The sequence below is a fragment of the Pelodiscus sinensis genome, chromosome 5, assembly GCF_052426305.1.
Source record: "Pelodiscus sinensis isolate ZL-2025 chromosome 5, ASM5242630v1, whole genome shotgun sequence".
Lineage (NCBI taxonomy): Eukaryota > Metazoa > Chordata > Testudines > Trionychidae > Pelodiscus > Pelodiscus sinensis.
The window spans coordinates 55,672,967-55,687,003 of record NC_143056.1 but is presented as its reverse complement, the minus strand read 5'-3'; the positions used below and the strand labels follow the sequence as shown (position 1 = coordinate 55,687,003).

Below are 14,037 nucleotides of genomic sequence, written 5' to 3'. Positions count from 1 at the left end.
AGCCTTTTTTAAATCTATGGATAGGGACCACTGCCCCGAAAACATCATCAGATATCTTACCTAACTCACAAGGATGCTCTTAGGGTATACCTTAGTGCATCACATGGAAATTGTACAGCTCTACATAAGTGCTATTACTAATCGTGTCTGGAAAAGAGACAGAGCAAGGGCCCCAAAAGAGAAGGGATGGACAAGAGATTCTCTCATAGGTTTGAGTTAGTCATAATCAAAGCTTCAAATGAACGGAATGGGGTTCTGTTCTCCCATCCCTTCTGACTTGAATTACAGGGTAGAATAAGTGAAAATGATCATAAACCAAACCCTGCGGAGTCTGCAAAGCACTAATTAACACCCCCGGTGAGTAACGTCTCTAAAACTGGTCTTTAAGCAAACTTTACTCTAAAAAAAACCCAAAACAAATTAACTTAGCGGCCGGATAAAAGAGATGCATTGCCAAAGCTGACAGGCCCACAATTGAACCAGCTCTAAAAATAACCTCTTCTTTTTTCTATTCAGTTTCTTTAAGATGCTGAAAAATTTATTAGCTACAAAAAAAAATCCCACTTTCTCAGCCAAGTGACTCAGCTGTAGGAAAACAAGATTCTTATAAATGTTCACACCTGCCACATCTTTGAGCATGTCCCTTTCCCTCCCACCCGCTCTCTACAGAAGGGAAAGAAAGTTGGTCAGACTGGCAGGGGAGTGGCCATCTTTTGTCCTTCAGAGATGGGGGGGAGAGGTACTGAGGTCTTCTGATGTTGGTCCTTGTCCCATCCCACTGTTCTGTGAATGGAAATGGAGCTCACGCAGAGTAGGGAGGATGGAACCCTTAGCTATTCAGTGAATATTTTGGAGGACGGAGAGTCATTTGACTCTCTCTGCCATCTCCCCTTCTCTTCATAAAGCCTTTATGTTCCCATATAACAATAATTATATGCATTTTGGTAGTGCCCAAAGGGTACAGTAACAATTGTGGCCTCATCAAGATCGGTGTCATAGAAACAGAAATAAAGGAAATCCTTTGGAAATATGAACAATTTGAAATACTGCTGCAACAACTCTGAGAATTTCATCCTTCCTGGCCAAAGTTTATTCTCATCTACCGTAAGATATATTTGTTCTAAATGACATAGGTTTGATAGGAAAACTTTGTAACAGCAAGAATCCCCACAAGCTGGATGGGTCCAGACACAAGAAATAAATAAAAATATGGTGAGACAATTTTTCAAAGGCACAATATTAAAGTCTTCTCATTTGCACTCATGGGAACAGACAGATGCATCTCTAAATGGCTATTTTGGCATCTGACCCGCTATATATACTATTATAGTTCTGTTTCCACAAACAAACACAGAACGTGTATCTGCAGTTGTAGCTTTACTTGTTGCATGTACATTTTTGTAAATAGACCTGGGCTTTTTATTTTTTCTTATTCTTATGTCCAAATGTTATCATTAACTTTCTGTTTAACAGCATATAAATGTTTTGGATATAAAATTCAAGAAGAGAGCTCGTGTATAAAATGTCAACGCAGAAAAGCATGATAGCAATTTTGAAGTAACTTGTGAAATCTTCACAACATAGACTTTTAGTTTAGGTGGCAAGTGGAGTGATGCTTTTACTTCCTGAAGTAGTATGGCTTGCAGCCTCACCCTAATTCCTTGTGATATGTGTAACAAATGTCCACAACAGAAAACCACTTAACAATTCACATGACTGGTAGCCTCTGATCCAGAGGAAAACCTCAGGCAGTGAACACCACACTACGGTGGCTGAAGTTCAGCACTAAAGCGTGTTAGTAGTACTGTATGAAGAAGCTTACACAGCACCCAGATACCTTGACTCTGCCAAACATGCCCCTTTGATGAGTGCCAAATGTACATACTAAAATACATAAAGACATTTGAATGATGTAAAATTATAGGTTTAATTATTGAGACATATCTGATGCTTTACAAATGGTAATTAACCCCTGAACTCCCATGAGAGGTAGGTAAATCAGCATTAGTGTCATGTTACAGATGAGAAACAGACAAAGAGACCTTCTGACTTGCACAAGGACCAAGGATAATTGGTTTTATAACCAGGATAAGAAATCAGGAGTAACTGGCACCCAGACCTGTGCTCCTATCATATTTTATTACGTTTAGTAATTGTTAAATTCTCTTTTCTCCTAGTATTTGTTTTTAATATTCTTGATTGTAGAATCTTATGATCCTAACTTTAAAAGTCTGAAATAAAAATATAAGAATGTATAGTAATGTATTAGTACTTTTGAAAATCTGGTCATTTTGCTTAGGTACTAAAATGGGAGCAGAACTCTTATGAAAATCTGCCCCCAGCTGTCTGGATCTTAGTAGTTTTGAAAATCTGGTTCATATACTTTACAAAGGGAATATCCAGCCGGTTCTTTAAAATATCATTAGGAAAGAGAAGAAAAAGAGAGAAAAAAGGAGCTAATGAAAATCTAAATACTAAAGTGTATAAAATGTCCTAATTTTTCCTTAAAAAATTAGAACCTTGTCAGAGAAAATCACCGCAGATCATTCTTTGGGAATAGTTTCTTTTTATTTCATTTTTATTTTTTCAGCATATTTTTCTATCAAGATGGTTTTTATTTAATAGGCTTAGTGCTTATTGCAAGCAAGAGGATTTTACTCCGAATGAAACAAGTACCGTAGGTTGTATGCTTTTTTTTAAAATTCTGCATTTACTCAAAACACATTATATTATGATAAGAACAGCCTTGGAAAAGCTAATTGATTTCTCTGGCACGTAAGTCTGATTAAAAAAAACAGTTAATTTTTCTTAAATGTATTTTCCTTCCCTGCCACTATTGTTAGCCACAACGACAGCTAGTTGGATCTTTTTTTAAAAAGCCTCAAGCTTCCTCGTGTTTCAGCTTTTCATTGCACTGCCTGATCATTTAGGGAACAGGCTTGTTCCAGACAGCTTTAATTAAACTGTACTGTGAAACCAGATATAGATCAATGGAAATGATCCATAACAAGAGGCTAATCATGTATTTAACAGTGTTCAGTCCAGTTCAATCACCTTCTACCATTTCTGTGGCTTTACATTCATGTGGCAATGTGTGTATGTATTTTTTTTAATCCATCCCATTAGTGGCCATATGCTTCAGCTTCAAGGGAGACGAGAACTGTCTGCAATCTGCCAGGGATTTAGGGACATCAATAATTTGTGAATAGTCATGTTGGTACTGGTCGAAGGGTTAAGTGCCCTGCACACCAGGGGCACATCTTGTGGGACTGGAACTCTTAGTCAACTGTTAGGAATCTGATCCCCTGTGAGGCTTCTTCTTGAAGTACATGCTTCGTGTCAAATCTGCACAGCTGAAGCAATGGAGCTTTATTAGCTCAGGGATTTAAAGACCTGAACTAAGTGAAGAAACAATATCTTTTTGGTTACCAAGTGAGAGAAGAGTGTAGCTGTAGCATCAAATATATTTTTATGATCTGGGTGAGACACACACTTTCTTTCTGCTACCATTCTCCGTTTCAAGGCAGGATTTTAATCAGATTAGTTCTGGCCCATTACGAACTGCTGGAGAGTGTTTGCCACTGAAAGTATCAGGATAATGGCGCTACTTTTGCAAGCATTGCTCACATGAGCAGTCTCACTGGCTTCAGCTCATACCAGTAAGGACTGCAGAAGAGGATCTAAGGATCTAAATTAAGCACAGGTGTAAAGACTATTTTTGTAAAGGTTTAGAATGATTCCATAAAAGGATGCTTTGGCACTCATGGAGCTGTTTAGCATGAAGGCCACCTTTAAAGCCATAGCTTATAATGTTAGAAAGTGCCATGGTGACATATATAGGGTGTTAGGTCAGTGTGAAAGGTCACTGCACTATTGATCTGAATTCTCTCCTGTTTTTACCAGAAGGACAGTAAGAACAAATAGCTTGAGTTGGTTTGCTTTTGTTTCTTCATATGTCTCTCAGCTGTCTCTGATTTAAGTAGGAAAATTCCTGGTGGCAGTCTGGGGCCCTTGTTGTACATGATGGGAGTGGAGGGCACCCACAGAGTTAGGCTATCATCTGTGTGGGGGTAATACCAACTAGAAATGGGAGGAGTTACACACAACTGAAAATGCTATATGTAGCTCTTTGATAAATGCTTGTTTATTGATGTTTGAAATGAATCCCTAAATTCTCCATTGAACTTGATTTTATATATTGTTTTATTCGTTTTTGTTTCTAAGAAAAATATTTACAGGAATGACATGAGTGAACAATTGGTTCAGCATAGAGCATTGATAAAAAGATGCTTGAAATCTTAGTCATTTAAGCAAAGAATTGCTTAATATAAAATATGAATGCTGCTGACTAGAGTTGCTATTTATCTAAAAGCATAGTTTTCTGGAAACCTTAAGGATTTGTTTTTTATTAGTGCGGCATAATTAAAAATAGTTCAATTAGTAGAAGAAAGGACTTACTTAGAGAGTCAATTTTTTATTTATAAGAGATAAAAGATGTAGCCTTTGTATTCTTAAATGAATCAGCTATGGCCACTTAACTGATCCAATTTCACTAATATTGCAGTGCTTGTCTCCCCCACACTTTGGCTTACATTTTTACCTTTAGATGTCATGAGGACTATCCTCCCATATTGGCCAGTGAACTTGGTACCTGCAGATTTTTACTCTTGCATTTTTAGACTCACAAAATGAGCTGCAAATCCAAAACAGAATCCTTGCCTACCTAACTACCTGTTTTTCACCTGTAATAAAACAGCAGGAGGTGCAAGTACCAGATTTTCATCCATAATTCAACTGAAAGTTAAAACTGTATTTTGCAATTTGCACCAACAAGAAGAAAGGTAATCTTTTGAAAATGTGTCATTTTTTGACTCGGAGCTTATTAGCGAGTTTTCCAAAGTAGATATTTTGGGTAACCATCGTGTACAAAAAGAGTTGAGTTTACTATCAGATCACCTCCTTGCCAAATATCCTATTTGAAAACAATACCCATGTTTATTCTGGTGGTAGTCCTTGGCTACAAGCCCATGAGAACTTAAAGTGAAAGAAGAGGGTAGTTTCTAAAAGCCAAATATAGACCCAAAAAACCTGTATTAAAATATAATTTAAATTGTCTTTTTATCACTGAGCTAACAATTTTCTGAATTCTTTGACCCAATGTCTTTTGAGTCAGTATATCTATGAAGTCACCCAAAATCAGAGTCCAGAATAGAAATGGTAACTGACCCTTAATCCGGTGAACTACTGAATCGCGGTGATACATAGATTGAGTTGCTTATTACATAGAACATAAAGTCCTTTAACCCTGCCTTGAATATTGATCTAAAGTTCACCTCTGTCAATATTCATCTCTAATATCAACAATTTACAATGCAAAATAATTCAGCAGCATTTTAGTGGGCTAGTCTGTTTTTCTAGTTGCCACATTTATATGGTAACATCCCTGTTAAAAGACATATAGATGTATTCCTTCTGTTGATGTTCGGTAAAAACAGTATGTGAAATCTGAACCCACTGAAATCAGTGGCAACATTCCTATTGACTTTGGTTGGGCCAAAATTCCACCAACTACATGTTAACCATGTTAACACTTTGATTGAACTATGTATTCACAGCCTCACATTCAGTGGGAGTGGGGGAGAAAAAACGTTTAAGTTCTGCCCTCTTTACACGGTTTGTCTAGCCAAGAATTTTTAATGTTATCAAGGGTGTGTCTTCACTACAGATTTTTTTTTCATAAAAACAGCATTTTTTCCAAAAAACCTTTAATTACGTCCACACTGCAATCACGTTTTTTCAAAAAAAAAAATTGAAAGAACTGAGGGGTTTTCCGACATAGTTAAATCTCTTTCTATGAGGAAAAAGCGTTTTCCCAAAAGAGCTTTTTTGGAAAAAGGCATGTGTGGACCGGGGAGAGGGAGTTCTTTCGCAAGAAGAGGAAAGAGGGAAAAGCACAGGTGCCCTGGTGGCCACTCCAGCCATAGTAATCACAGCTTACATGTGAGATAGCGTCCATTTAGTGTGGACACTATCTGAAAAAGCAGATCACTTTTTCGATGCACTTTTGCAGTGTGGATGCTCTCTTTCTGAAGTTTTTTCAGAAGATCTCTTTCGGAAAAGCTTCTTCTGAAAAAAGCCTGCAGTCTAGACATAGCCCAAGTGTCAGTATAATGTCAAAAGTTAAAAACAGAAAAGGCCTATTAAAATTTAAACCCGGCAGCCTAGGATCAGTCCCTTCAGTATAATTTTTAGCATTTTTCTGCACAAGTTTCAAAAGTGCTATGTGACTTTGTTAGCAAGGTTATATGTGATGTTTTTAATATTCTGCCTAAATTTGCCATTCCTTTTTTCCATTCCATTAGCTTTCTAATGAGACACTCTATGCATCACATGAATTCCATGCCCTCCGTGGTATTTGTACCCTTTACGCTTTTGTAGAGAGTTGTCACAGCCCCTCATAGTTTTCAGCGTCTGTTTGTTTAGTTGTAATATTTTCATAAGACATTAACTCTGGACTCCTAATCAAACTTTTGCTCTTCTCTGGACTCCTAAAAGCTTTATCCCATTTCATTTTATAGAACAGGTCCATAAGGAGATGCAAAGTATCTAGTGTAATGTGTTACATTTCTGTGACCAGATAGCAGTGAAGATATATAGTATTTCTGTTAATTTAAATGTGACTTGCAAACACACATATCACACCCTAAGTCACAAATTAGGTAAGGGTAAATTAAATCTCGGTAATGTGCTGAGTACTTCTGTTACCTTTGCTAGTTATCATATGATGTTCAGAATCCCAGAACTGGTGATTTGTTTAAATATATGTGTAAGTCATTTTTACGACAAGACACACTTCTTACAGTATAGAATGTATTTGTTTAATAACTAAAACATAACCAGAAGGTATTCATCATGCATTTTGTTCCTGTTTTAGGACTGCAATACTACCTAGAAGAACAATTGGGCGAGAAGACACCAGCTCTGATTTTGGTACCTGTCATGGATTTACCTGAAAAGGAAGTTATTCATATAGCATGCTGGCTGAGTTAGTCATTCCTAAGTGATCAGTTGGTATCAATGCATGTATTCCACCTAGATGAGAGTGAAGAGGAGAGTTGATAAAGTTTAATATTTTCATTGAACATCAAGGTGCATGTAGCTTGATTTGGGCAAAACATGTCTTAAAGTGTTAATATTTCTATGGATAGTGCCTGATGGCAAATGACGCATTCTGCCTTTGGATGAAAAATAAAGATTGTGTTTCAAAATTCTGTCCTGTTTTTTCTCTGATCTAAAGTGTTTTCTGGCATCTAATAACAACCACAGCTCACAAGAGATGGCAATGATTCTGGAATCCTAAGTCCCAGGCTTGCTAGACCAGTTGTCATTTACAGCTGTTGTTTTGAGGATCCGTACATTAGCTCCAATACAGCCTTGGAGATTTCTTAACTTAATTTTTCACTGGATACACTGACTCCACACCAGATCATGAGGGCCTTACTCCTGGTCAGATTGTGACACACATCCCCTTCCAAGTGCTGGTGAACAGTTACTCACCTGAGTAGTCATAATGCACGTTAATCAATTTGAATAATATGGGTCACAATTTCTGTTTTTACACATATCTTACTCAAATTCTCTTTGACCTCAAAGAACACAGCAAGTGCTTCCTGTTTTCCAGAGACAGTACAGAGTATTGTTGTGCTTTCTCTCCATTGCATCATTCTTATTATAGAACTACTGGTATTCCCTAAGGGCCTGAACCAGCTCCTTCTAAAGTTGATGGGAGCTTTGCTTCTGTCTTTGCTGAAGTGGGACCAGACTCTAACGGTATGTCTAGACTGCATCCCTCTGTCAGCAGAGGGACACAGATTAGGCAGGTCGACATTGCAAATGAGGCAGGGATTTAAATATCCTGTGCCTAATTTGCATAAAAATGGCTGCCGGTTTTGCCGACTCAGCACTTTGTCAGCAAAAAGAGGCAGTCTAGAGGGGGAACTGTCAAGAAAAAAAGCCTTTTTTGACAGATCCTGTAAACCTCCTTGCAGGAGGCATAAGGGATCTGACGAAAAAGGCTTTTTTTCTCGACAGACTCCCCTCTAGACTGCTGCTTTTTGCTGACAAAGTGCTGAGTTGGCAAAACCGGCAGCCATTTTTATGCAAATTAGGCACAGAATATTTAAATCCCTGCCTCATTTGCAATGTCAACCTGCCTAATCTGTATCCCTCTGCTGACAGAGGGATGCAGTCTAGACATACCCTAAGGGTGAAATCCCACTCTCTCTGAAGTTAATGGCAATACCTCCCTTGAATTCAATGGGGCTAGAATTTCACCCTCAGGGTGTTTAAGGGTCAATATAGATAGCCTTCTTGATTTAATTTGAGTCTCCAAGGCACTGTAGAGAAAGCCCATTCTTAAGCAACGTGTTGGGGAAAGCGTGATGTTCTTATCTCTATGCTACACATTCATGAATTCCCTCCCTAATTTTCCACTTGGAATATCATCTTTTTTTAAGAAAATAAAATCCAATTCACAATCAGGTGTGTGATCATTCCCAGAGGAGCTACACGTACAATGGCTCCAGTTAACTGAGTTTTGGTTAATCTAAAGTAACTCCACTGAAGTCAACTGAACAATGGCAAATTTACACTGGTATGCCTGAGAGGAAATTTTGGCTTTACAACTTCATTTTCTTCCCATTCCCAGCTAATTGTGAGCTGAGGGTCACACTATTGTCATTACCCTTTATCACTACACACAAGAAAGTACAGTCCAGTAGCCACAGTGTTGAGTGACAGTTGTTTTGGTTACAGCTATTCTCTGTAATAATTCGAAATTCATCCTGAAGCTTTTTCTACTTAGTTTTTGTTTAAATTCATAATGTATAAAATGTTTGTTGATCAATTATTAGCTTGTTTTAATTCAGTTGCTTTTTAAAGAAGGAGAAGGCACAGAGGTAGTTAGATACCGTTACGTGTTTACACATATTTGACTTAAGATTCTTGTTCTTGATTCATTTCCAGAGAAAATGGGAAAGAGTCTGGTATCAGAGAGATGCTATTACAGGTTGAATCTCTCTAGTCCAGCACTCTGGTCTGGCAGCTTCCGTGGTCTGGCATGATTTGAGTTAGCTGGATGTCCACTTACCTTGGGTCTGGCCAAGTTTCCCGTGGTCCTGGCTCTCAGTGTTCTGGGCTGTTATTTAGCTCTAATTTACCTTTAAATGTCTTCTAAGAGCCCAGCAAACAGTGGAAGTATTGGTAATGCTGCTACACAATATTGACTTCCTATGGTTCGGCAAATTCTCTGGTTTGGCACCAGTCAGGTCCCGAGGGTGCTGTACTAGAGAGGTTCAACCTATATCAACACATTTCTTTAATAATAGTCAGTGTTGGTTTTTTAATTAGCCTAAGAGCTAATAGATTAATGTTGATGTAATAAATTGGCCCAAAGAGTCACATTTTTGTATGATCCTGAAACTGCCCAACATCAAAGTTTTAAACTCGGTTTGGGGTTCAGTATACACAGATCTCACTGAGCACTGGCAAGCTTGTAGCAGCATAGGACTGTTCAGAGCATTGCTTTTATCTAATTTGTGGTCACAGGCTTATGGCAGAGTTGCAAATTAAGCAGTCTTGGTGATCTAAGCCTGAGTCTTAGTTGGCAAAAGTAGAAGGCTAGGAGAGTGAAGAAATAAGATGAGGAAAGAAATAGGACACACATGAGATAGAAGGATGATGACAAACCAGATAGTGGTTGGGATTTAGCCAAAGGTAGTGAAGGTGGAAATTATCAGAGGGGTAGCCGTGTTAGTCTGAATCTGCAGAAGCGGCAAGGAGTCCTGTGGCACCTTATAGACTAACTGAAGTGTTGGAGCATAAGCTTTCGTGGGCAAAGACCCACTTTGTCAGATGCAACATCATCCCATGGGGCATATCGGAGAAGTCGACAAATGCCTTTGATGTTGATCACGGAGCATCCAGACTACAGTGCTGTGCCGCCAAACAGCTGATCAGCACAGCGTGGCAGCCATTTAAATTTAAATGAAGTGGCGATTATTATGTAGATTATTATGTAGATTATTATTATTATGTCTACTAAACTAATCTACATGGCTCTGGTGACAGAGCCATGTAGTCTGGACATACCCTTTGAGTCCTACAGATGAACTGGGCAATATAGGAAATTGGCAGCCCAACTATGATGAGAGCAGGCTTCTCTGGAATTTCTCTCCTCCTCCCTCACCTGGTCCAGCCACTTCCTGTTCCTCCCTACTCCAGCCAGGTGAACTTTTCTGCCACCCAACTGCAGAGGTGTCCCAGGAATAGGCAACAATCTCCCACCCATTTCTCCTGGCCAGCCAGACAGTCACATTCAACTTCAATGAGCACATCTTTTTTCCTAGCTTTTAAAATACAAGCATTTTAGTACAGGCAGTACCCGGGTTACGTACAAGATAGGGACTGTAGGTTTGTTCTTAAGTTGAATTTGTATGTAAGTCGGAACTGGTACATATTGTAGAGGGAACTCTAGCCAAACATTTCTCCAGAGCTCAGTTTTATTCTCCTATACCTCACTTCCCTCAGTCCTTAATTCTCAAGCTGAGGTGTCTGCTGAGAAAAGCCGCTCCGCGTCTCTCTGGTCTGCTGGGGGGGGGGGGGGAACGCTAGCTTCACGTCTCCCTGGTCTGCTGGGGGGAAGCAGCTAGTGCGGGGTTGCCTCACCCCGTTTGTAAGTAGGGATCCGATGTAAGTCGGATCCATGTAACCCGTGGACTGCCTGTAGTTGCAATGAGACAAGTTGCCATACCACAAGGCACAAGCCAGACCATTGGAGAGAAGATGGAGGCAAAGCCTTTCAAATGAGGATGAGTGTTATAATTTTACACAAAAAGAGTGGTGGTGCCAGAGAAGGGGTCTGACTATGCCCCTCTCTGTACCATATTTCATAAATCTGTTCATACTGACCTGAGAAAAGACATTTACATACACTATATCCTAGCATTTGTGCTACAGGGAATGATGCAATATGTACTCAGATGGTGGTATACTTGTTCTCAAAGATATTGAGTTGTCTGATGTCATCAAGATTTCAAGCCTCAAACTAGGTCCCACCCGCCCCCACAACCAAGTTGATAATTTATGTAGGGGCTGAAAAGTAGTGAAGCAATGCATTGGTCTAAGAAATGCTTCCAGCCAGGAATTCTTTCCTTTCCTTGAAACAGCTAGAAGAACATTAAAATGTTTTATTTGTGAATAGCTGAGGGCATGGGAGAAAGAAAAAGAAACAGCTTCTTTTAGTGCTGTCTTGAAAGGGTTCATACCTCTTCACTGTAATGTGAGTAACTGAGGTTAGATGCTGGGTTTGCTGAGTTTTAAATATGAAGAAGGCAGTTTGTTCAATATTAAATGCAAGGTAAAATGTTGCTTCATACAGAGACCTAAGACTTTTTGACCAGAAGGAAATGTCTTAGCACCTTTTTATTTGCCCATGGTTTGGTACTTTCATCATAACTACCTGGCCCTGCTGTGAACGTGAAGTTTCACAGAGCTCTTTTTGCAATCTCTAATCTCTTTGTAACCAAAGAGTGTTAGCTGAAGGTGTATGTTTGTGACAGAGAGTGGGAGGTGGAGAGGAAGAAGGATGAAAGTATCTGAAATGTATAAATGCAACTTTTACCATAGGATTGACAGTGCTGTAAAGTTTACCTAGACCAGGTTTGATCTTTGGTGTGTAAATACATATGCTGAGGTAATATATTGGTTTTGAAAGCTTTGGGTTTATACTCTCTCACACATACACACATACTTCTTTTTTTAATTTTTATTTTTATTAAACCCGGAGGAAAATTTAAGGTTTATTCATGTTATGGTCCAAAAGGTATGCTGAAAAATACAAATTTGGGGAAGACAGGAAAGCTGTGTTAACAGCTGAGGGAAATTATGTTTTTAAGTGTAACCCAGAGACTTGAATTTTGCTGTTTCCCTTTTCTTCTGTACCAAGACCTCAAAATATGCATGAGATTTTTTTTTTAAATAGGTAAGAACTATTTCTTGTATTGGGTACAGATTTGGAGGTGGTATCTTCTGACTCTTAAAAATACTCTGCATACCTCTTTATTTAATTGCACTGAAACAAGCTGAAAGGAAATGACCAAATGGGACTGCAGGAGAAAAACTGATTTAATAACTTTTGCATTTTACACATTTCAAAAGCTGGTGATGGCTACAATGCCATTAAGCTTGTACAGTACACCTGGCTGGGCTTCCATAAAGCCATCATAGCTGATCTTTCTAAATAGGTTAAAATGTGACACTGAGATATTTTAAGCATTTTTTTTCTTTCAGACTGTATAGTTAAGTGATTCAAGAGCTGATTTGTTACACCACATGGCACTGGTGCATCTTTCCTCCTAGGTTTCAGAAGTTTTGCGATCTTTGGAAGCAGAATGTCTCCTGGGTATAAGAGAGGTGATCAGAAGCAGCTATTCTCCTTCAGAGACATTCTGTTTGATTATCTCCTGCCTGCATTCAATATTTGACTCTTTCAAAATACAGTGACTGAATACAACTGTATTTCAAATAAATGAATGCACTGATTTAATAGGTTTATCCTCTATGTTATAAAGTTCTCCAAATGAATACTGAAATCTTAAAACACAGTAACTTTTGCGTGTCCAAAGTTAAATCATCATCGCCTCTTTCAGAAAGTGTTGGCTTCTACTGATCCAGCTTCCTCTGTGTGTGAAAATAAAACTATTCTGATCTCTCTGACTAGTAGCTGGCACTTAATTTTTAGCCTTTTTCGGTAACCTGCTTTTACTATTATAAGTATGTCTGGCACCAGGAATACTTATTAAGAACATTTGACAATTTACTAATTTATGATGTCTTTACTTGTATTTTAATATTTTTGGCAGGCCAGCCAGTGTTGATGTATTAGCCAAGCATTCAAAATACAGACTTGAGATCTTGAAAGCTTTTTTTCCCCAACTTTCTCTCATCTGAACACTGAATATTTTTGACATATTTTCAGATTTAATTTTAAAAACCAGACAGGGTACCTGAGAACTGAACCCTTCTGTTCCATGCAAGTGCCCTTTTACCAGTGACTCACTGCTCTGGATTTTGGCTTAATCTTTTATATGAGTAATCTATGGGTGGATTTTGCCCATTGTTGAGCCTCCTACTCCTTCCTTTTCTCTTTTGAGCTGTTTGAACTTTCCTGACATTTTTCTGATTGATGCTCATTGCTGGGATGTCGTTTATTTTGGGCTCACATTCAGAACTACCCACCTTGCTTTAAAAACCTCCATTGACTGACTTCCTCCAGCCTACCTCTTCTCTTCAGGCCCTGGTTTCGTCCCACAAAAAAATCTGATTATTCTTGGACAAAAGGGGCTTCTTCTCCACAGCTCATGCCACCAGGAACAGCCTTCTTGTTTCTTCAGCCGATTGGCTCGCTGTGCTATTTGAAATGTCTTCAAGCCATTTTTTTACCTTTACCTGTCCAACCTAAATTTGCTGTCTCGCTGCTGGTTATCTTTGCAAGTATATCATATAAAGGCCTGTGAAATACATTGTGTGCAATCTGGAACTTTTTACGAACATCTTGAAAGACACCGTGTGCAAAATGAAGTTCTGGTATGCTGCATTTGTCATGCTTCTTTTTTCTGTTCTCAGCTCTTTAAAAATCTTGAATATTTTTCAAATTAGGCAGAAATCCAAGTCAAAGGTGGATGATGCCTTTGACAAAAAAAAATCCCGAGTGTTGTGCTAAACACTGAAAGCATTTGTGATCTAGTGGTTTGATTATCAATAGGACTGGGAGCCAGGAGATCTGGGTGCTGATGCTGCTACTGATTTGATCTTTGATTTTGGGCAAGTCCCCTAACTCCCTTTGGCCTCAACTCCCACGTCAGTAAACGGAGATAAGAACTGCTTCCCAGCATTTGAAAAGCTCTTTGTGAAGAGCACAATGTAAATCTGTGTTCTAGTTTGCAGCAGCCCAAAGTCTAGAACATACAAGACAGTTAA

At 38.7% G+C, this 14,037-nt stretch overlaps 1 protein-coding gene across 3 annotated transcripts in view; it reads left to right on the top strand.

Annotated features, from left to right (window-relative positions):
• DPH6 (diphthamine biosynthesis 6) overlaps positions 1-7,474 on the top strand; it is a 349,028-nt gene extending 341,554 nt beyond the window's left edge. The window contains exon 15 of one of the 3 annotated variants that reach the window (XM_075927014.2): positions 6,935-7,474. In XM_075927014.2, coding sequence (XP_075783129.1) covers positions 6,935-7,050 — 116 coding nt within the window. In that variant the 3' untranslated portion in view covers positions 7,051-7,474. The remainder of the gene's footprint in view (positions 1-6,934) is intronic. The other 2 variants (XM_075927013.2, XM_075927012.2) reach the window with 2 other exon arrangements.
• The last annotated feature ends 6,563 nt before the right edge of the window (positions 7,475-14,037 follow it).